The 22,429-nt window shown below is 33.0% G+C and overlaps 3 protein-coding genes across 3 annotated transcripts; 1 reads left to right on the plus strand and 2 right to left on the minus strand.

Annotated features, from left to right (window-relative positions):
• Window positions 1–1,127: 1,127 nt before the first annotated feature.
• On the minus strand, window positions 1,128–11,118 carry LOC107463498 (ADP-ribosylation factor GTPase-activating protein AGD1). The gene is made up of 20 exons (XM_016082296.3): window positions 10,854–11,118; window positions 10,611–10,687; window positions 9,695–9,795; window positions 9,136–9,206; window positions 8,481–8,543; window positions 7,972–8,016; window positions 7,757–7,822; window positions 7,606–7,653; window positions 7,416–7,511; window positions 7,288–7,329; window positions 6,352–6,561; window positions 6,097–6,228; window positions 5,577–5,792; window positions 5,395–5,481; window positions 4,587–4,922; window positions 4,037–4,176; window positions 3,870–3,963; window positions 2,462–2,630; window positions 2,105–2,354; window positions 1,128–1,376 (listed from the first exon to the last, which is right to left on the minus strand). The coding sequence occupies exons 1-20, from the start codon at window positions 10,962–10,964 to the stop codon at window positions 1,277–1,279; spliced, it is 2,454 nt and encodes an 817-aa protein (XP_015937782.2). The 5' UTR covers window positions 10,965–11,118; the 3' UTR covers window positions 1,128–1,276.
• Window positions 11,119–12,496: 1,378 nt separating this feature from the next.
• On the plus strand, window positions 12,497–14,943 carry LOC110274751 (uncharacterized). The gene is made up of 2 exons (XM_052253445.1): window positions 12,497–12,503; window positions 12,929–14,943. Exons 1-2 carry the CDS (start codon window positions 12,497–12,499, stop codon window positions 14,941–14,943), a joined length of 2,022 nt encoding a protein of 673 aa, XP_052109405.1.
• A 356-nt stretch (window positions 14,944–15,299) lies between these two features.
• On the minus strand, window positions 15,300–22,409 carry LOC107463499 (uncharacterized). The gene is made up of 13 exons (XM_016082297.3): window positions 22,178–22,409; window positions 21,930–21,996; window positions 21,459–21,569; window positions 20,768–20,963; window positions 19,663–19,748; window positions 19,336–19,531; window positions 18,826–18,937; window positions 18,419–18,546; window positions 18,083–18,289; window positions 17,840–17,949; window positions 16,784–16,913; window positions 16,304–16,450; window positions 15,300–15,812 (listed from the first exon to the last, which is right to left on the minus strand). The coding sequence occupies exons 1-13, from the start codon at window positions 22,266–22,268 to the stop codon at window positions 15,591–15,593; spliced, it is 1,803 nt and encodes a 600-aa protein (XP_015937783.1). The 5' UTR covers window positions 22,269–22,409; the 3' UTR covers window positions 15,300–15,590.
• Between the last annotated feature and the right edge of the window lie 20 nt (window positions 22,410–22,429).

Below are 22,429 nucleotides of genomic sequence, written 5' to 3' on the forward strand. Positions count from 1 at the left end.
CTCTTCATTTTCTAAAATTGCGCTACCTTGGACATTGGCACAATTTACGGTTAATGTTTTAAGATTTATTATTATAGATTGTAAGAGAATTGTAACGTATATAGTAGTAAAAATATATATATCCTACTGAAATCGCAAAAAGAGGCAGAGAAAATGGATCCTTGTAATAATGCATATCATATATCAGCAAATAAACGAATCAAAGTTGATCGCACTATTTTATTATATGTGTAAATCATAAGTCTTATTTTATATCTATATATACGTTAAAAAATAACAATATTTTTTAATTTTATTTCTTCACCCTATATAACACACATGCTCATATATTTATGAAGTTATTATCTTACATTGAGAGGGGTCCATTTATTTATTTACTTTTTAAATAATGCAAAGAACGTGTTTGATATTCGATATTGTTATATTATTACTATAAACCAATCCTATCTTATTAAAATAATAAATCCAAGTTGTGCAAAGAAGTATATTAAAAATAATAAATGGGTCAAAATTATGAGAAGGAAAAATGGTGGGTTAAATGAACCTCTCATTCTGTCAACTATAATGTGAGCTTGGAATGTTACCATCAAAGAATCAGTCTTGTCCTATTACACCTAATTACTTCAAATATTTTTAATTTTTCTACACACATACTTTTCTTTTCTTTTCTTTTCTTTTCTTGTCCTATTACATCTACATATCTCCCATTCTCTCTTTTGTTTACTATTCATCATCTTGAAATATAAATTGATATTTCTATTATTAAATAAAAGATAAATAATAAAAATGAATTTGTGAACCAACTTTTCACGTATAATACTGAAAAGGAAAAAGAGGCTTAACAATTGTGCCTATTAATTCCTTAGTAGAAATTAATCACCTTTTCCTCCTTGAGCCTAGTTGAATAATCACTTAAGTAACTTATAATATGTACAACTCTTGGTGAGATTTGATCATATGATACAATCTCAAAATTTAAGATGGATGGACATTACAACAATGTGAGATTATACTATATATTATATTATATATAGCTATATACAACAGAAGAAGATAACTATGAACAGGTGACCCAAAAGGCCTCTTTTATATACAACAGAAGAAGATAAACTATGAACAGGTGACCCAAAAGGCCTCTTGGGCTAGTTGCTTTCTGTTGCCTAATTCAAAATCCATGCCCAGTGTGGTCCTCAATGTTTTCTTTGTCCCAATCTTAGTTGTGGCTTAAGCTTTTGTTGGAGCAGACCCAAAAAGAAAAGGAGGGTGTGTGAGCATGTCATCTGCTTGATATCAGACCAACAATTTCACTGCTAGGTTCTGATGCAAGCATGAGAGGAGTCTTGCCTTGTTTATCTACTACATGTGTATTGGCCCCCCTGAAAATAATTGAGTTAGCCATTAAAATTAAGGATTTAATTATATGTACTGTAACTAGAAATGGAAAAAAAGTTTATACTTTATACACATATCAAATCATGTGTTTATCATATTCACAAAAATGTCTGATTCAACCAAACAATTATCTCAATAATGAACATAAAATGAGTCATAATGAAACTGAATAAATGCCCTGTCCTTTAATAACTACCTCAGAGAGTGGCTGATTCCAACAATTAAAAAAAAAAACCATGCATGAATATAATGCTCTCAAGTGTTGTTACTCACTTGAAAAGTATCAAATGTATATGTATTACTTAGAAAAACATGCATTATCCAGTCAATTATAACAATGTTTCACTAGCCTTAATTCTATGAAGTTTCTCCTGAACTAGATGCTTAGCACATAAAGTAAGATAAGAAATGTGATTACAAGTGCAGAAACAGAATATAACAATAAGAGGCAGGGTAGATCTTCATAGCTAGGATAGATAATTTCAAAGGCATATAATATATAGGACACACAGCATGAAGAAGAATGGGTTTGTCTCCTCTTAAGTGCAGCCTGTGGCAAGTTGCACTTTAGAGCATAAAGTACATCATCTAAACTTCAGATGTAATCTAAAACTATTTTTTTTCATCAACGGTTCAGATTATGAACTTCAGAGAAGCTAAAGAAATAAAGATATTTGATAGGGATATCAGATAGAACTACTGACATAACTACCTTAAAATAAGTAATTTTGCAGTTGCAATCTTCCCTCTAAACATGCAGTAATGTAATGGTGTTCGACCAATTGAATCAACTGCATTTATATCTGCACCATACTGTAGGAGCAGCTCCACCATTCCAGCGTCAGATACAAGGCATGCCAAGTGAAGCACACTTGAGCCATCTTTTATGTCCTCCATTAGTTGGCTTTCAGTTTCAGATGACATGCTTGAGTGACTTGAAGAAGGCGTGGCAAAAGAATTTCCTATTACAGAAACCAATTATTAATTATACAGTACTTCAAGCAATGCTATTGTCAATAGCAATAAGATTCCATGAGTTTGAGAATGGTTGGATAAGAAAGAGATATACCATCAAATTGACCATTTAAATTTAAAGCATTGATATCCACACTGGATCTCACAATATGCCGGTACACTGATTTCTTGTCATTGGCAAAGATGCTTTCCCAGACCAGTTGTGCCACTGTACGGAGACGATTGTTGTTTGGTATCCGGCGAACAAAGACTTTCTCAGAATACTACAATGGGAGAAAAGATCAGGTTTCATTTGAGAAATATTTGTACCAAGTTTTTAATTGAGGAAGAAAAAGAAAATGTATCTATATTTAAAGAGAAAACTGCTTGTTTCGCTGTAAAAGAAAAGTAAACAAAAATGATATTTTTACAATTACCAAAAGTTGTCCAAAATTGAACAACTTTCAGTTAATAACTTATTTACTAGTTTGTAATTATAGTTTAAAATGTTTGGAACTTGAAAGGGGCTTATAACTTTAGATGAAAAAGAAAAGAATAAGTTAAAAGACAATGTGCGAGATCCACGTATTAATTACTTTCAGTGAAAGTTGTCCAACAACTTTGTATTGTTGAAATAACACAACTGATAGAGGAAATGGTTAACAGATTAAGGAACAAGGGATAAGCATTCATCCTCTTAGCCTAGAGTGTACTGATAAAAGCTTAAATGGCATATTTTCAAGAACCTATTCACCAACTTCACACTCACATGACATGGACAAAATGGCATGATACTTTCTAACCAGCAGAGTTTGAAATTTTAATTTACAAAATAGAGTTCAAGAACACATTGAACATTGACCAAAATTTTAACTATCTACTAAGTTAACATGTACTTACATTCTCTAGCAATGAATATAACTCTGTAGCTATCAATTCTTTCAGGATTATGGAGCAACATATAGGATTATACTCTTATGAATTAATGCATGTCATTTAAACTTAGTGGTGGGTCTGGCCACTAAAAAAGACCAAGTTAACGGTGCAGTTCCCCATTAACTAAGCTCAAATTGTATGCAGTGAGCCAGTAATTGGTTTGGAGAATAGATATGTGTCTGAGAGAATACACATTGGATAGATTGAACAAGAAAAAAAAAATATATTAAGAGGGTATTTGGACTTGAATAAAATGAAGGTTAACCTTTTGGTCAGGAGCTTAATCCAAAGCGAAGCCTAATGCTAGAATCCAACATCCTTAATCCCAATAAATGCAAAAGTCATCATGGAATTCAAAAATAAATTCAATGTCCCTTAAAATATCCAATAGATTAGTGCAAGCTTAATTCTATCTCGCACTCCTTCGCCATGCAAGAATTTCTCCTTTTACACAGTATTCTAAAGATGGAAAACTTAAATAAAGAACTTTAGCAGAAAATTTTAAAATATACATTTAATTCCCACAGATATATTTCTTTCCAACTAGGAAGCAACTTGAAATTTTCATTAGATTAATGGTTTATTACCTTTGCATGGATGAACCTCTCCTTTAGTGAAATGGGATCATCATATGCAGGTTTTCTTGCATGAAATAATTTGGTTCTGGTGCCCTTAGATGATCTGAATTGCGAAGGTGCATGTCAGAAAAAGTTCTTAAAAGCTAATAAATCCCCTTGGTGTTGGAAATACTTACCCATCAAGAGTATCATCTGTTGAAGTTTTCGAATGCAATAACTCCTCCCAAACTGAGTTCGCAAAGAGATTGCCAAGTGATTGAAACATGCTTAAAACTGAGGAATCCCATACTTTCACATCAAGTGTCAGTGATCTTACCTGCAAAATATGTTTTCCAGTTTATACCTTAGGCAAAGTGAATATTAAATACAAATTTATTTTATTTATTTGGTTAGAACATAAAATCATTCATTTATATGACTCCATTCAACAGAACAAGATTTTCAAACTGGTCTGGATTTCAAACATGCTTCACCCCCATTTTTCTAAATAAAAATTGAATTTTGACACAAGGCAGATGTAGTTTATGCATTATCCACTCTTCCAAGCCCAAGGAGGCTTGTGTGAGACAGCATGTTAGGATATCTCCACCCAACAACATTAATCCTTTGGGAAGATGCAGTTCTGGTAGTTTTCATTTCTATGATAATAAAAGCAACAACCAGACATGGTGTCTAGCAGCCATGATACTGACGCAAAAACTTAAACAAGCAACCTCAACTACTTACTTTGGATATATGTACACCAAGATTTCGATGAACACCAGAACATTCAATGCATACAAGGATGCCAAGGTTTAAGGATGCCCAGTCTGGTTCAGATTTACCACAATCAGCACATTTGTCATTCCCATTAACCCTTCGAAGAACATCGATTGGCTTTTCACATTTTATACTGTGTTTATGCTTCTGCAAGCCATTAGGTGACCTATTTGACTTGGGGGTGATCTTGCATGCCAAACCTGAATTTACTGCCATTTCCTCATCAGAAGAACTTTGTACTGAATCAGTTGGGCTGGCAGAATCCCAGTCACCACCTTCTGAGCGAGAAATTACAGGCTGAGGCTGCAATACAATTCTTTAACGATTATAATAATCTAAATTACATGCATTTTTTTAAGCAACTCTATCAATATATGGATTGTTCTATGTTTGCCAAAATATGGAAGTCACCTCTATCCTTTCCACAATTTCTCTCTTATAATTTTCCCCCGTTTTTTTTTTCTGTCAAAATCCGATGCACTACATATTAGATTATGATACAAAAGAAAAGGTGTTCCTTGATGCACTACACTGCATGTTGAATTTGACACATTTTCTTTTGTGCCAGGACCCAAAAAATGCAATATGGTGGATTTTAACATAAAAATAAATAAAAGAGAAAGAGAGAGAGAGAGAGAGATCATATTCTGATTAATTATCACAAAACACCATATTACAAAAGCTATACCAAAACCAGAGACATCTCCCTGCTTATTTATAGTTTGAGATGCAGTTTGAAAAAGCCAAAAGAAAAATTCATAAAATGACTATGTACCTTTCCCAGCGTGTGTATAGTGAGCAAGGATGCAATTACTCCGGTTATCTTTTCCATCCAATCCCTTTGGTCCAGGGCATTTTCTGCCTACATTGTTTCCTTATGTATTATCAAAAATATAGTAACAATATCAAAACTCAAAAGCCAAACACATGCGTTAAATACATTTTTGGTATGATTACCTGCAATGTATAAACCTTTGAAGGAGAAACAATCCTAAAGCAGAATCTTAAATCTGTCTGTTCGGCATCAACCTTGATTGTTGATGTAAGCAAGTTCGCCGTATGACGAGCAACAGGCTTTTCATCATTGGCTCCATGAATATGTGAAGATATCAACCGACTCAAAATGCCAGAAGAATTATCAAAGGTATGATGACTCTTCTGCGAGTTGGCACCCTGAAATGGTATTCATGCTAAAAAATTATTAAGAAGATCAATTAATGAGATAAGCATAATCAAGCTTATAGTACAAATACTTGATAATTACTACCATAGTTTCAAGATAATTATCAATTTGGATAAAGTGGAATACTAGAGAATCAATGTATCTTGACAATTATACAGAATCAATGTGTCTAGGAAATTATATGTATCTAGGCTATTTATAATTGCCTAGATACATTGATTCTCTAATGTACTACTTTGTCCAAATTGCTAGTTATTTTGGAATCGAGGGAGTAACTTCTAATCAGACACTTACATGGAAGAGAGTCAATGGTTTGCGAAAGTAGTAAAGCATTCCGCGACTATCAAGAACAAAATACCTTCTCTTCCAATCGCCTCTTAAATTGCTGGATCGTTTTGAGAGAAACCCTTCTCGAATGGTTTGAACCTAAACATTATTTGGGCACTTTTCTGAGACGAACAGATTCCAATGGATAGGACTCAGATATTAAAAAGACTAGATTCATATTTCAAAGAGGAAAAGAGGATGAATTGCCATATGCTATAATACCTTTCCGGTTTTGACAGATTCTGTTACTGCATCTAACACATCACTTGATATCCTAGAAAATGGAGAGTCTCGACCAGGAGAATCATAAAATCCCTTCAAGGACAACTTACTTTCTTGATGGACAAGTTGCTTGTACTCTATCATTCTTTCAAATAGAGAAACCTGCTCCTCATTGTGACTTTCCCTTGCTTTTTGTACATATGACAAAACCTGAAACATGGCAAATACAAGAAAGGAAAATTCTTCCATTCATTCTTATATCAAGAACAATAATAATAATTCATAATTACAAACCAAAAGTTTTGCACAATATGATTGAAAGAAACATCATCTACAACCACCTATCCATGCAAAAGATTAAAAAGTTAGTGCCAATACCAGTTTGATTCTGTTACTTAGGACCCTATTAGTCAGTGGCAGTAATAATTAGTCTTACAGATAATAGGAGGATTATATAATTTTATGATACTTTTTTTTATCATATATTAAGAAACCAGGTAATCAGCAATGATTCCTTAGGATTAGTTTTGACATATACTTTAAGTTCATGATTGATTCCTTATTTAACTAGGATTGGGAGCATAGTACTATAATTAGGGATTAGTATATTGATTATGGTATCCGATCATATTCTCTCAGAAATATATATCCATATATTCTTTTGTAGTCTTTTGCTCTTCTGCTTTCTTCCTTTCCTATTTGAATCCCACATTCTCCATACTTAGTTTGCTAGGGTATCAGCACCAACAGGAGAAGGAAAGTGTAGAGTAAGAGTTTTTGGCATCTTTTAGCATATTGGGAGAGTTGAGATGTCTCTCTAATATCATCTCTATCTTGTAATTCATCAATAGACACTACTCTTCGATTCTAGTTCTAGCAGTTTACCATCTTCAACTCAAGTTAAAAACAGAATGAGTAAAGAGATAGTGGGAAAACCTCAACAATGAAGGGCTCCAACTGATGTAGTAGTTCATATCCCTGCAAGAGAAAGAAGTTTTAGAAATAGCATAGGCGTGATACTCTGTATGGGAAATCCATATGTGATATGTCACAATGTTATATACCTGTCGAAAATATTGAAGATGAGCATCCATTACTCCAGTGACAGCCTCCAAAAACTCGAATCTTTTTTTGGCCTCGACATTGTGAAGAGCACTAATCTAGGAGATAACATATGTTCTGTATTAAAGAGCTAAACAAATACTATAGTTTACAGTATTGTTCAAAGCAACCTATCTTGTTAACTAAAATTACCAGATTGAAACGGGCTTCTTCAAATGAGCTTCTTGCATTGTGCAATTCCTGGAATGTCTCTACCAGATTAGATTAAAAAATTCATGGTGGCCAATGCCAACCTAATACAATGTATATTGGGAAAAAACCAAAGGTAAGATTTTGGACATACCTCCTCTATTGCAATGACGATATCCTGCCTAGTACTTTTCCTCAATGACATAAACTTCTCCCGTGCCTGCGAAAAATCCATGTTAAATTGTGTTATGATCAAGAGATATGCCAATGGAGTTTCAACACCTATATTTTGTTTTTCAAATGTGCTAACTTTTTTCCCGTGGACTTGACAACTTTTAAGTACAAACTTCATCAGCAATTGAGAAGCACCTGGTCATATGCAATGGAAGCCTTGTCAAAACGCTTTCGAGCTTCCTGCAATGATTATTTGAAGCATGAGAAGGCTAAATAAAAAGGGAAGGAAAAAAGGCTTCACAAGACATGTGATTTGTAAAGATCTTACTTTTTAGCTTAATTCTACGAATTAGCAATGTAAAAAGGTTTTACAATGTCATCCAATAAAAAAATTTGTGATTATATGGCCTTTCGAGATATTTCAGTGGTTGACTAAACACTTCTGCTAATGCGATAATATATGATTGGATGTTAACGTAATTTTTCAAACATAATATCAACCCTTTGGGAAATTATTCTTTACAAAGTGTCTTACTTTAAAAATTGAGTTCCATCACTGATAGTTTCCATGTCCATAGTTTCAACTGATAGTCTTATATCATACAAATTAGAGCTGCATAGTAGCCTCTTGAGAGAGGATGGCGGCATCACACTATATCACTCATCTATGAACATTTTTAAAGTTTTGCGCTACTTAAGCGTACCTTGACATCCATTATTTCAACATTGTAAATGTGAAGTAGACGGTCAGTCAACATTTGCTCCACCTAAGAAGCCAAAACAAGTTTAGTCAACCTAGCAAATGTCAAACACAAATCTGGCTCTAATTTGGTGCATGCTATGATGGCTATTATTGTGGTAGCTATGGTAACTAAGTAACACTGGAAATACTTAAAAAGTATTGCTAAAATTAAGGTCACATTTTTTAACTATTGGAAAACTTTTATTTTTTTTTTAAAAAGTAAAAAGGTGTTACCAAATAGTAAAAAAATGTAACTTTAATACTTTATAATTGTTGTTAAAATTATATAGTCAGCATAATGATAGCTATCATAGACTTCACTCTCTTACTTAAAAAGATCTTCAACAGTGTGAGTCTGTTTGTTCTATGTTTTCTACTTTTAGTATTTTGTGAAGAACAAAGTAAAAATAATAAAATTCCTTTCTTTTTGTTTTTTTCTTTTCCATTTCTTATTTTCACTTTTCCTTCACAAAATCATAAATAGAGAAATCAAACAAACCTTATCTTGCATTCTAAAAGAAAATAAAGATTGTAAAGCCACAACTTTTCGCCAGTTTTCTATCCTTGATAAAAGAACAGAAAAATATGAAAGAAGATAATACTAAACAAACTGTTACCTGTGTCCTAAGAGCGTCCTTGAATGTACTGATGTCTCTCAAAGCCATAGAGAATTTGGTCATAACAGGCCCTAAGGATGCCAAAACAAAATTGATCAAAACTACTAGGAAATTAGAAAAGGATACAAGTTTTCCTTGAATTAGAATGAAGCAGTTTAGCAAACAACAACAACAACAACAAAGCCTTGACATCTTTGACCACATTTCCTATCCCATGGGATGTTAGAAGCTCCTTTAATGGCCTAAACATATCATGCAAAGAATTGGAGTATATATCCAGAAGACCAAAAACGAGGAGGCTCCCCTAAAGTAAAGATCAATAAAGTTAGGCGTGAAACTCATTTCAAAGCATTCTCACTTTAAAGGATCCAAATCACAGAAATAACATATCTAATGCTCCTTCAATCTTGTGAGCTCAGGGTGAATAAATAACCTAATGTTTAACCTCCAATATATCTAGCCAAGATCTCTAACAAAGCAATAAGCATACAAAAAGCAGTCATTTGGGCTTGCTTTATCAGGAAAGACAAAGAGGAGGGAATAGACCAACAAGCCTTACCTCCCAAAGTTACAAATAAAGGATCAGAATGTTCTCCCCCAAAATTTTCGAGGGCACTTGCAAAGGTGAAGTCTCCATCACATGCATCTAAAAGCCCATCCCTACAAAAGGGGTTAAAATTATCAGACCACAAGAAATTCAATGGCATGAAAATACTTCTACTTAATTAATTAGAGAATCGCGAGTCAAGTAATTGCAAGTCAAGTAAGGAAGTGGAAGCAGCTGAGGTTCTAGTCTTTTTATTTTTCATTTTTTAAAAAAATTAATTAGAGATATCATTGAGTTAGGCTACTCCATGCTTTCAATACCAAAAGCTAGCTCAAGATGAGAGGATTATTGCCAACACTAATATAGAATATAGAGGCTACGCCTACCATGACTATATCAAGTTATCAACTAACACTGTGATACTTCTGATACACTCCCTCATGTCCAGGACTGAACATTTGGAGCTTAAAGTATGGAAGAACAGGCAAACTTTCTAAGAAATAATAAGCTCTAATACCATTTTAGAATTGAGTAACAAGGCTAAGCCAATAATATCGCTAACATATATTAAAGTCCCTCTCTGCCTTCTTAGGAGAGCGGAGAGATTATAATTTACAAGAAATTCCTGTGTGGTTGTGAGGTATCAGATTGGATATACTCGTTCTTCTCCACTTACAAAATAACATTCTAACGTATAAATGTTAGAATGACACATAACTAACTATGAATTATTAATTTAAAAGCGATCAAAAGTCAAAACACACCAAACTTAGTGCTCTAGGACAACTAAGCCTATAAATATGGCGATATATTCACTTAGCAACCACAGAGTAATATCATCAATCACATGGAAGATGGTCTGTATAGAAACAACTTAAAAGGGAAATTAAAGAACAAAAATGAAATTGCACGAGAAATGAAAACTTACGTGTACTTTTTACACCCTTTGTAGAATCTCCAGCATCTGGCGCGTAACGATTCTGCACCTTCTTCCATGGTCTGCAGCTGCATTGCGAATCATGCATCCACACAATCCATTCAACCATCATCAGCCAAAAGTAAATAATAAAAGGAAAGAAAAACATGCATGACATGAAAAATCTACGTAAAATTCACTCTTTTTTATACGAATCGAAGCAGAAAAACGCAACGATGACGTAAATGATTAAACCTGTTGGCGGAACATGGGAGAGTCCTGTAATTTGGCGAAATACATGCTGGAAGGATGTTGATGTTGTTGTGTTATTGGATCAAAAGAGAAAAGAGAAGAAACGAGAGGCATTTGATTTTCTTTTCTTGTGTAATTTTCTGAGTTCTTTTCTCTTTTGGTTTTTTTTTTCTTGTTTGGATGAAGATTGATTAATAAATGTTACTTAATAAGGCATTGCTGTTTGCGATTTTTGATCTCTGTCGCTCGAAAATCTCAATTGCTCTTCTCTCTCTCTCTCTCCAACTACCAACTAACTAACTAGGTAAAAACTTAGATCTCGTTTATTTGATGAAAATTGATATACCTTAGCAAGCTTAAGGTTAAAAAAATTAATTATTTTATGATTTTTTATATTTTTATTAAATTTATAGTTAAGTTATTATATTTTTTTAATTAAAATTTTATATTATTCTTAATTTTATAATTAAGTCTTTTTTAATATAAAAAGTATTAGAATTAATTAAATATTTATCTATAATTTAAAATCTTCTTAAATTTTTTATCACATATTTTTTTTTAAAAAAATTAAGTTAATTTTAATGATTTTGACATGAGAAGAATTTAATTACAAAATTAAAAATAAAAATAATGTAAGCACCTACTTAAAAAAAATAAAAAGTTTTAATTATAAATTTTGTAAAATTATAAGAATCAGCGGAATAATTAAACTAAAAAAAGACAATTACTCTTACATCTTTTCAAAATTAAAAATCTCATATTGTTGGATAATAAATTTGTTTTGCACAATTCTAATAAACAAACTATTTATACATTTAACCAATTCAATAAATTAAAGTTCAAATAAAAATAAACTTTCAGAACACAATAAATATATTATAAACTCACACAATTATTTATCAAGTTTTATAGTTCAATCAAATGATAGAATAAATTAGTTATTTAAAATTTAATTAAAATATAATACTCTATATTTTAATAAAATATAAGGAGATTCATTTCTATTATGGGTATAATGAGAATTATTATGTGACATGAAAAATGGTAATTTTTTTCCTAATTTCGAACAATACCAGAATAATTACTAAAAAACAATTAGTCTCTGGAAAGCACAGAAAAATTTAAAGAATATATAAGATGAAAGATATCAAAGTAAGTTAATAATAATAATAATAATAATATACACCTAAGTCAATCTAATGATGAAAAATAAAAATTTAGAATAGAGTAAAAATCACATTAAAAAGAACTGCAAGAGAATCTGATGTTTGGAGAAGCATATCTTTTTCCAATAGTGAAGGAAAGAACAGAAACGTGGGTCTTGTGACCTTGTCTTCATCACATTCACACAAAACTTCTGATCTTGTCTCATTGGGACTCTACTGACATTGACCAACACTTTTTTCTTTTTCTTTTTTTTTTTTAAAGAAAAAAGCATAAATTCTTCATTTTCTACTTTATTTCACAATTTTTAGCTGAGTTCATGTTAAATGTGAACAGAACACTTTACCAGTTTCACCATAAATTGGGCTTATCTAAATGGATTTGAATTGCATTCAGATAACACTACACTTTGCTCTTAATTAACATTCTTAATAGAGAATTAATACTTATATAGTAGAGGAGAATCAATTAACTCAGTATCCATGAAAGGTGAGCATAAATAATATACTGTTACCATTATTCTAAACTTTTTTTTTTTTTGGTAAAAATGTAATGAGTCTCTAGTTTTCTTTTTGAAACCGCCATAGAATAATCTGCCACATACCAATTCCACCATGCTTATAAACAAGTAGATGCTATAATTTATGCCTCATCCTTAAGGAGTGTTGCACTCTTTGTTAATTAAACAAATCTAAACTTTTCATTTATTATATTTTATATTAATGGTTCAGATTTAGGATTTATTAGGATTTGAAGTATTTTATTTTTTATTTGTCCTTTTTTGTTATCTTTAATATCAAGTTAATTTCAGAGTGCTACACTAGAAGCATTGCATTTCTTTTCTTCTTTTTTTTTTCTGGAGCGTTTTAGCATTCACTGTAATTTATATATATTTTTTTTGTTCAAGATCACAGGTATCTTGCAAAGGAGGCAATCTGGTGCGAGCCGCGAACATTCACATTGTGGTAGGGCTAACTCTCTCATCAGGAATGTTACCTCCAAAGAGATTATTGAAGATTTGAATGAGAAGAAGGTAGAGGCTCTAAAAGAAATGTGGGGTGCTTCAATCTTGATGCAAAGTGAGGAATACATTGGTGCAAGAAAGAAGCTCCTCAGTGCACAGAAATTATACCCTGAACTTGATAACATCAATCTTATGCTTACAATCTGTGACATACTACTTCTTGCTTCAATTGTAAGATTATCATCAGGTAATGAGATTCACCTTGATTGCATTCTTGATTTGATATATCCATCAGCCACTTATTCAGATGCTAGATGTTATCTTCATGATCTTGTTACATTGATAAATGGAATCAAAGATGAGTTTCCTGGATCTGAGTTAGCACTAGAGATTGTAAAGAAAGCACTGGACATGGTTTCGGATAAAGAGAAGCGTTTTCATGATCATCACTTTAGGAAGAAAAATGATGCCGTTTCTTGGAACGAGGTTCTTGATGGAGAGAGCACAGAATCTGCCTCCACTTTGGAGAAAGATTTCCCAAATCTTGAAATTCCATTTGAACATAGGAGCTTGGAGGGATCCTTAATTGAAGATCAAGAATGTCAACAAAAACAAGAATTCTATAATTTTGAGGAAGAAAGAAATGCCATTTTGTTTGAACCAAACCAGATTTGGGCTATTCACTATCAACATGATGAGGTTAAATTCAACCAATGCCCTTATGCAAAGATCAATGTCAGAAGTGGTGATTTTCTTAGTGTTACATGGTTGAAACCAGTTCCATTTAATGATGATGAAAGAATGTTGTGTAATGCTGGTTTTCCTCTTGCTTGTGGAGTCTTTTGCCTAGACACAAATGCATGTGATGATCATGTGAGGACTAAGATCTTTTCCTACAAATGTTGTTGGAATATTGGTTTGATGAATGATCAGAATCAGCATCAGATTGAGATTTACCCAAAAAGGGGTGAAATTTGGGCAGTTTACAAAGATGGGGTTCTTGATGATTGGAGGTGCAATCCTGAAGAACTTAAAAGGAGCAAGCTTGGATTCATAGAAATGCTTTCTGATTATTCAAAATGCAAAGGTGGAGACTTTGTTCCTTTGGAGAAAGTTAATGGTTTCTGCAGTGTCTTCAAAAGACTAACATGTGGAAGAAAGAGTCCTACTTTGTTTCATGTTCCTCCCCAAAAACTTTTTCTTTTCTCTCATAAGATCCTATCTCATAGGCTTATTGGAGGAAGAGATGAAGCTTTATTTGAATTGGACCAAATGGCTTTGCCCAACAACCTCATCTTCAAGGATACTAATCCTTGTGATGTTGGTGAGAAAAGTTTATCAAAATGTGGTTTTTCCACTGGCCAAGTTTGGGCAATTTATTGTGGAAAAGATATGATGCCACGCCAATATGTTTTGGTGAATAGTGTAATTTCTAATAAGCATGTTTGTGTGACACTTTTAGAACATGAATTAGAAAACTTTGAGAAAAGATTGATAGGAGATAGATTCATTGCTTGTGGAATGTTCAAACCTTGTAATAGTAAGGTCATGTTGAATATGTCACGTTTCTCTCATTTGGTCAATTATGTGAATGGTGCAACTAGGCCACAACAACACTACATGATTTATCCCAAGAAGGGTGAAATTTGGGCAGTGTACAAGAATTGGGATAGGAATTGGGGGAATGATGATTATGAAAAATGTCGATTTGGAATAGTAGAAATTATTTCAGACTTCTCCAAAGAAAATGGGATAAGAGTTGCTAAACTAGAAGAGGTGCAAAATTGTGTAACATTTTTCTGGATGCAAAAACATGAAGGTTTTGATCTATGTTTTACTGTTTTTGAAGCAGATATGCATAGGTTTTCTCATCAAGTTATAGCTTACAGAGTTCCTGGAATTGAAATGTATGGTATTCCTGAGGATAGTTGGCATCTTGAACCTCAAGCAATACCTAATCAGTAGAAATTAGAAAGTGTTCTAGCTGCAGTATCTTGTATTAAGGATGAGACAACTTCTAATGTATCTTAAATTCATTCTCTATCTTATGTTATTGAAACTAATTATGATGACTTATGTTAGCATTATCCAGAAAGGAAGCACTTGATCTATTATTCTTTTTGTTCTCACAAAATTCCTACACTAACAATTATGTTCAAGTCACTTCATCTAATAAGTAATAAACTCATTAGCTTCATTATATTATTCTTTTTGTTTTCCATATATAGCTCCTCTTGTTAAACCCAATATGAGTGGTTCAATGAGTTCATTGTACTATATTATTCAGGTTTCACATTAAATGTCACAATGGATGAATAAACTTAGGTCAATAAACACCTACTTTTAGTTATATAAAATAATTAATAACCAACAGACTCGTTCATCAATTTCCCTTCCTAATCAACTTAGAATCTGCCTAGTATATGTCAAAGGTTACAACAAAAGTGTGACGCAACACAATCTTTCCTCGGAAGCTTTTCAAACATCTAGACCGACCAAAATTTTTTCATATCAACATCACCAAATTCATAACGATAATTAACAAAGGTAAATACCATAATATTTGTTAAACAACATTCAACTTGAAGAACCAAAAACCTAAACCAGGATACTCATCCCCATATTCTACTCATGAAGCCGCCCTTTTGTTTTTTCATCCTACTCTCAAGAGATGGGAATTCAATGTTGTTATAAGCCAGGTCCAACACGATTGGAGTGCGTGAAATGGCCTGGAAAGGTGGGGGGAAGGATGCAATGCGGGGAGCACATTTTACATTGGAATCGCCAACAGCAGACTCATAAACATCAAGTTTATCAAGGAGGAATTTCTCCAACTGAAACAGATAAGGGTACATGTTAGGATAAATCCATCAAAGTGAGGTTTAATTAATTTGTAGGTCTTTATAGTTTGACCTAATTTTCCAATAGATCTCTAGTTTAAAAATTTTCGATCAAGCTCCTAAAATTTTCAATCAAGCTCCTACACTAAATACATTTTCTGTAATCAAGGTTATAGAGCAATTTACGGTTACAAAAAAGTTTTGGTTTAATTGAACAAATTTGTGTGTTTGACTCTTGACAAAATAAGAATGGGATATATTGTAAAATATCAAAGTTTAAGCAACTTTATTTTAATATTATAAGGACCTAAGTAAATATTAAGTTAAAGTAAAGCGGTGCTTGTAGTATAATCAAACCTAAAAGTTATTATAATCTTGTTAGGTCCTACAAATACGTAGCAAGCCTTCCCAAAAGAGATACATATATATAAGATGACCAAAACAAACAAACAATTTAAAGCGTGTTTTAATAGAATGCTAAGTACCCGCTCAGCCCCGGTCAATGATATATTGGAGATCCTTTCAGAGATGTTTTCTTGATCCTTATTCTCTTCCATGATCCCCAAGGCATGTTCTATACAACTGTTAGATCTGCACTGCTTGCACAACTCCTCCAGGTCTTTTATCATATTCTGCCAACACGTGGGGTTTAATACACACTTAAAAGGAATCAAATATAACAGCTATCAAAGTAAATGCTTTAATTATTCATCTTTTAAAATAGCGTAAATGCACCAAAACTAAATCCTACAAAAGTTTCAAAAGCATACACACCAGATTCTGATTGCATTGAACAGAAAAAAAAATAAAGTATTGGATGCACAGCAGATGGACTCTCAAATTAGTTTGAACTAGATTATCAACAATTCCAGCATTTTCTAATCATTAGGGCCAAAAGTGTATATATTTGAACTCACGGGAAATGAGGTGTGATTTTCCCTGAAAATGTGATAGGGTAATATTACCTTATAGTCACCGTTTAACGATTTAAACTTTCTTAAGGCATCCTCTGCTAAGTTGCGAACATGATGATACAAAGCATAGGCTTCAGCCCTCTTTCCAGCCACACTGTATGACTTTGCCACATAAAAGCACCTGCACATAAGTTGAAGGCATGTAACTTAGTTCTGGAAATACCATCCTTTAAAGACCCAACAATATATTTAGATAAAGCATGATTGTTGTCAACAAGCCAGATACACATTTAGCTTTACCAGCAAATAATAATTTCCAATTTCCTATCTCCCTAATCTCTCCCATGGCCCTCAATAGAAGAGAAATCCCAAACAAACAAGAAAGACAAAGAAGAAACTAAATATTGCTTTACATTGCAGTCAAATCCCAAACCCGTTCAATGACTCGAAAAAGAAAAAAACTTTGCTGCAATTCTTGGCAAAATAGTATGGGGAAATATATCCAAATGCTTACATCAATAGAAAATTTTCCATAAATGGGAAAGGTAAATCGGGGTTCTGTTGAAGCCTAAGAGTTCGGGTCAATGTGTATTTGAAAGTCAAAGCAAGTTTTCAGAAAACAGTGAAAACAGAACACAAAAGCTATTATCTAATTAGGTACACAAAGAGCGTAAGGAGAAAGTTCAATCTTGACCTAGGGTCAAGCTAGAGAATATTTGTCGTGATTAATGAAGGTTACAAGGACTCACTATTAAATAATCAATAAAGAAAAGCTCATTGACCAACATAATTTATTATTTTTGGTCATCACTTTTAGCTATCAACCTAATTCCTTTAGTCTATCAACCCAACAACATAGTTTTAGCCCACACTTTCAAACATTGTTGGCTAACTGCGGGCCAAAAACAATAAATTCTATTGGCCCTCTAACATTCCTCTAATCAATAATCATTCAATGTCACCGAAATTTACCACACTCGGCAATCAAACTAATGATTATAAGTTGTAAAATTTTTTGTTGCAGCAAAATTTTTAAGTTTAGTCAAAACCAAATTTACAAGAGGTCTTTCAATAACAAGTTAAAATAATTGCTCCAAGGAATCAGACCTTTCTGCTCTAAAAGCCAAGGTTTTGCATGCACACTCATCAGCAAAGCTCACTTCTTCTGGCTTTTTATCCCTTCCTGAACTGACTAAATCGGAAAGATCGGCTGTATTCTGCCAAACACACACAAACATTGTCATTCATCTGAGGAGCATAACATGAAAATACAGCAGAAAACATATTTTTTAAACAAGAGAAAATGTGATAATTTGATACAAATGTTCTTGAAAAATCATGGATATCAACCTGTAGCAAGAGATCATATAAACGAACAAGCTCTTCAGGTTTGGTGACTTTATCATTTTTATCATCACGACGCCTAGCAAGTTTACTTTTTGCAACCTTAACCAACAAAAGGTTGCGCTCAATAGTTCTTTCTCCCAACATGGCACTGACAGCCTTGTCAAGACCATGCAAATCATCCTTCACGTTTTCTGCATTTCCTGCAGTGGCCTAAAACGTATAAAATATTAGAAATAGATAAACTATCCCCAGGGGTGGACCAGTTTCCACCCCTGCAACAAGGCTAAGAGAAGACCTTATCTATAATTAACGGTAAGAATATCAAGTAATTTCCCATACCAAATCAGCTCGAATATAACCTCTGGCTTCGTGATACGCAGAAAATATTTTGTCAAAAATAACAAGTTTCTTGTCTGATGGAGTTGAGTCTGCCGATGAACCATGTAAATCCTTCTCGAGCTCTTGAGCTGAGAAAATTAACCAAAGAGTAAATTTACTCAGTAAAGAATGAACTATGGAGAATGAACCAGAGAAAAGCTACCATATGTTAAAGCACATAACAAAATCCATAAAGAAAATTCACAAAAGAATTCTTGCTTGAATCATTTTTACAAAATCCATAAAAATCCACATGAAGTTCATCAATAAATTTTCCACCCCATTTCACCTCCCAACCAAACATACCCAAAGAGATAAAGGAGTGCAGAGATTCACATACGTCGCTTTTAAAATGAGATTATTATAACCTTTTAAAATGGCAACCCTTGTTTTTGCATTTGATACTGGAAACCTATGGCCAAGCCAATTGAGCTCTGTCATGGAAGCAGCCTGCTGTGATCTTGCTTCTGCCATAACAGCCTGCAACAAACAATAATCATACTCTTTCTTCAATATCATAGGAAGTGTTTGCAAAGATGCTTGTTATGTTATTGCTTTAAATAATATAGCTCATTAAGACTCTAGAATGAAAATAGAATTTGTATCATAACCAAAAAAAAAAAAAAAGCAACAGCCTCATCAAAGTTATTTCACATGATAATGGTTCTGTACTGAGTTTCTAAGAAAAATTAAGATGGTGGAAGTTCCTAATGTTATTCAAGAAAGCTAGTTCACACTTAATATCACAAATAAAGACTAATATGCATATCTTGCAAATCAGCCTGTTACTATTCATTATTTGTAGGTGGTCAATGGTGTAGCTATATTTCTTTCCACTTTTTTTCTCCATTGATATGTATAAGTACATCCAAACCAACCTCCAACTTTGCTTTAAAAAGGTCTAATGCAGGACCTTCCATGTCACCAATGTTCAAAAGTTCAGAGGTCTGTAAATTTGACTGGCCAACTTTATGAAGGCAATATCGTATACTAGGTTCCAGTTCCTCAACTCGCTCACGGCACAAAACTTGATTATCCAAATCTCCATATTTCCCTAATTCCTCATATACAGCCCTGTCAAATAAGGAAAAAAAATTAATTTAAGAGACAAAACAAGTGTCACAAAAAGGGCATACATTTTTTAATAACGGACAGTTATTTCATCTTCTTTCTGAGGCAGCAAACAAGGAGACAAGTAGAGGTACCTGGCACTTTTGAAGCTCATTAAAGCCACATCCCAGTTCTGATCTTGTTCAAACAACAAATTACCCTTCATATAGGATGCATAGGCCTGAAATTCAATAAACAGAAAAGATAAAGAACTTTCATTCTTCATCAACAAAAAGGAAGCAGCATTTACCCAAAAACCACAAAAAGTAGAACCATCAAATGATTTGCATTTTGACAACACTAAGACTCACAATCATTGTTAATAAGTTGAAAAACATAATCATTGAGCAGGAACATAGTAGAATGTACAGGTTATCTTGGATGTTGGAACCAGCAATCAAGATAACTTAGATAGTTTGATGAATAAAAGTAAAATATATTTTAGGCTTTGTTGTTGTTGCTGTTGTTGTTGTTGTTGATGATGATGATGATGATGATGAATAAAAGTAACATATACTTTAGTACCTAAATCTGGGGCGAAGTTTCAGTCTCCTCTCCATTAAGTTTCAATTTAAGATTAATTCTAATACTTCCAAATTAACACCAAATTTGGTGCACGATCCTTGAATAAGTGCAGAACTAATGAACTTGAACACAGTTAAAGGAAAAACTATCCAGTTTCTTATCAATTCCAAGATAATGCAGTATCTTTTTAAATTTAGTCTTATTCATTCAATGCAATAAAATGTTGTTTATTTCGAATAATTTTCATGACATATACTGTCTTGGTTAAAGCACTCCACTGGACAAAAACTTATATAAGATAACAATACAAAGATTCTACTTGAACATTTATATATGAGGATGAAACCAAAACTTAACAAAATGTTCAAGATCATAACATGAATCATGACTTGTTTAGTTCTTGTGGATTCATGTAAATCTTTGTTCTATTTCTATTATTACAATACCTATGTAGATTGAATGAAACATATGAGCCTTATAAGAAACACAAACATATATCAATGAAACTTTAAAATAAATAAATAAACAGGCATTTGAAAAGCTAAGCTAATTGGAAGAGTAAACATACGAAACAAAATAAAGATGAAGTATCTGATATCACAACTAAATCAGAAGAAGATAACAACCATCACTACACATAATTTTTTTTCTGAAATAACTGGCAGAAATCCAGACCTCAGCTTCAAGAGATGTTCTTGAATCTGCCTTGATGGCACATAATTTTGAAAACAAAGTAGCCCATTTTACAGCTTTCCGCAGCCTGCCAATCAAATAGATACGTTGACGTGCATTTGGGCCATCTGGAAGCTGTCTTTTCTCCATGGCATGACTCCAAGCTCTCTCTGCCGAATATAGAAGCACATGAAGAAACCTGAATTTTGACAATATATCTTTCAATGTTAACCATGCTGCCCATGAATAGATAATTTCATTTAAAAAAAAGGGAGACAGAATGATTAAATGTCTCTTAATCCGTTTTTCTCAAACATCACCAGAAAAATGAAATCAACGTTTAAATGAAGGTGTTCACAAGGATGGGTTTAGGGTTAAGTCTGAGAAACACTAATATTAACTGACGCACTTAGATATCTAAAAGTGGTTCAAGAGCAATGGTGCAAGAGTTTTAGTTGAGATAACAATATGCATCATCGTCAATATCTTTAAGGTAATCCAGGAGGCTAGAAGAAACAAATACTATCAAGATAAACCAGAAATAATTTGATAGAGGAAGATTCTAAAGCCTAACATGCGACAGGTCCTTAAGTTTCTCATACTCTCGCTTTTATAACACTCAGTGTAAACTAGTTACATAAAATGTTCCCCAGAGCTCATGTCAATGAAGAAGATACAGTAAAATAAAGTATACCTTACGTCAGTGACGGTACTCTCGGTTATGTTTCTTTTTGAATATTTGCCTCGACCATGAGTAAACTTCAATGATTTATATAACCTCCTCAAACGAGCTGTGCAATACCTCCTACAACATTAAGGGAAATTAAAAAAAAAACATCAATTACCAATTTATATTTCATCATATTAAATCAAATGGCTTGAATGAACTTTCCGTATGATTGATCAAGGAAGTATAATGGTAACACTAAAATCATTGCTGTTGAGGTCAGACAATAGCCAGAATATGGGAATTTCAAAATTTTAGTTGTTTCAGAACTCGTGATTAAATCTCAGCGCAAAGTACTCGTACCCTCATAAAAACAAGGGTACAAAAGAAATTCCATAAATATATTGACACCAAATTTGGCGATTTTCACTGTCATTGTCACAATTCAGCTACTCAACTATCTCAGGAAAAACCAAGTTCAATCTCAAAGACACATACCGATATCGAGTGTAATCTCCATGCCGCAAACCGTGCTGCATTTGTGCAGATTTCAAGAGCTGCAGCACTGCAAAAAAAAAAAAAGATACATTATTGATTGATTCAAATTTCGCTGTTGTATCCTAAATTATTGATTTTCATCAGCTAAGTGAAACATAATAGGAATAACATTGACCTAAATTTGAGAAAACAAAAAAAGGAGCATAAGAACAACAGCGTGAGAGGGGTAACAAAAAGAAAAACCTAACCGTTGATGGAGAACTTGGGAACAATCTGATCGGAATTGGCAGATTTAGGATCGTCGATTTCCATAGCGGAAGGTTGGTTATCTTTCCCCATGGAGTGTGGTGTTGTTCACTAGTTAAATATATTCCAATCAGAACAATAATAATTAAGATTCTAGTTAAATTGTTATAAATTGCATGCGTTTTTGGCTGGTTAGAAAATAAGGGTTGAATTTTTTTTTTTCTTTTTTTCTTCCGGATGCTACAGATCTGGGA

This window comes from Arachis duranensis, chromosome 8 (assembly GCF_000817695.3).
Source record: "Arachis duranensis cultivar V14167 chromosome 8, aradu.V14167.gnm2.J7QH, whole genome shotgun sequence".
In the NCBI taxonomy this organism is placed as follows: Eukaryota; Viridiplantae; Streptophyta; class Magnoliopsida; order Fabales; family Fabaceae; genus Arachis; species Arachis duranensis.

What these genes read in the sequence shown, in the direction of transcription:
- LOC107463498 (XM_016082296.3), bottom strand. Translation starts at nt 10,964, where the DNA reads ATGCCTCTCGTTTCTTCTCTTTTCTCTTTTGATCCAATAACACAACAA. An exon ending in ATCTTCAATATTTTCGACAG is followed by an intron (nt 7,330 to 7,415) that starts GTATATAACATT and finishes TTTCTCTTGCAG; the next exon opens with GGATATGAACTACTACATCA. An exon ending in TTGGTGTACATATATCCAAA is followed by an intron (nt 4,177 to 4,586) that starts GTAAGTAGTTGA and finishes CATATTTTGCAG; the next exon opens with GTAAGATCACTGACACTTGA.
- LOC107463499 (XM_016082297.3), bottom strand. Translation starts at nt 22,268, where the DNA reads ATGGGGAAAGATAACCAACCTTCCGCTATGGAAATCGACGATCCTAAA. An exon ending in AGTACCGTCACTGACGTAAG is followed by an intron (nt 20,964 to 21,458) that starts GTATACTTTATT and finishes GTCAAAATTCAG; the next exon opens with GTTTCTTCATGTGCTTCTAT. An exon ending in CGTTAAACGGTGACTATAAG is followed by an intron (nt 16,451 to 16,783) that starts GTAATATTACCC and finishes ACGTGTTGGCAG; the next exon opens with AATATGATAAAAGACCTGGA.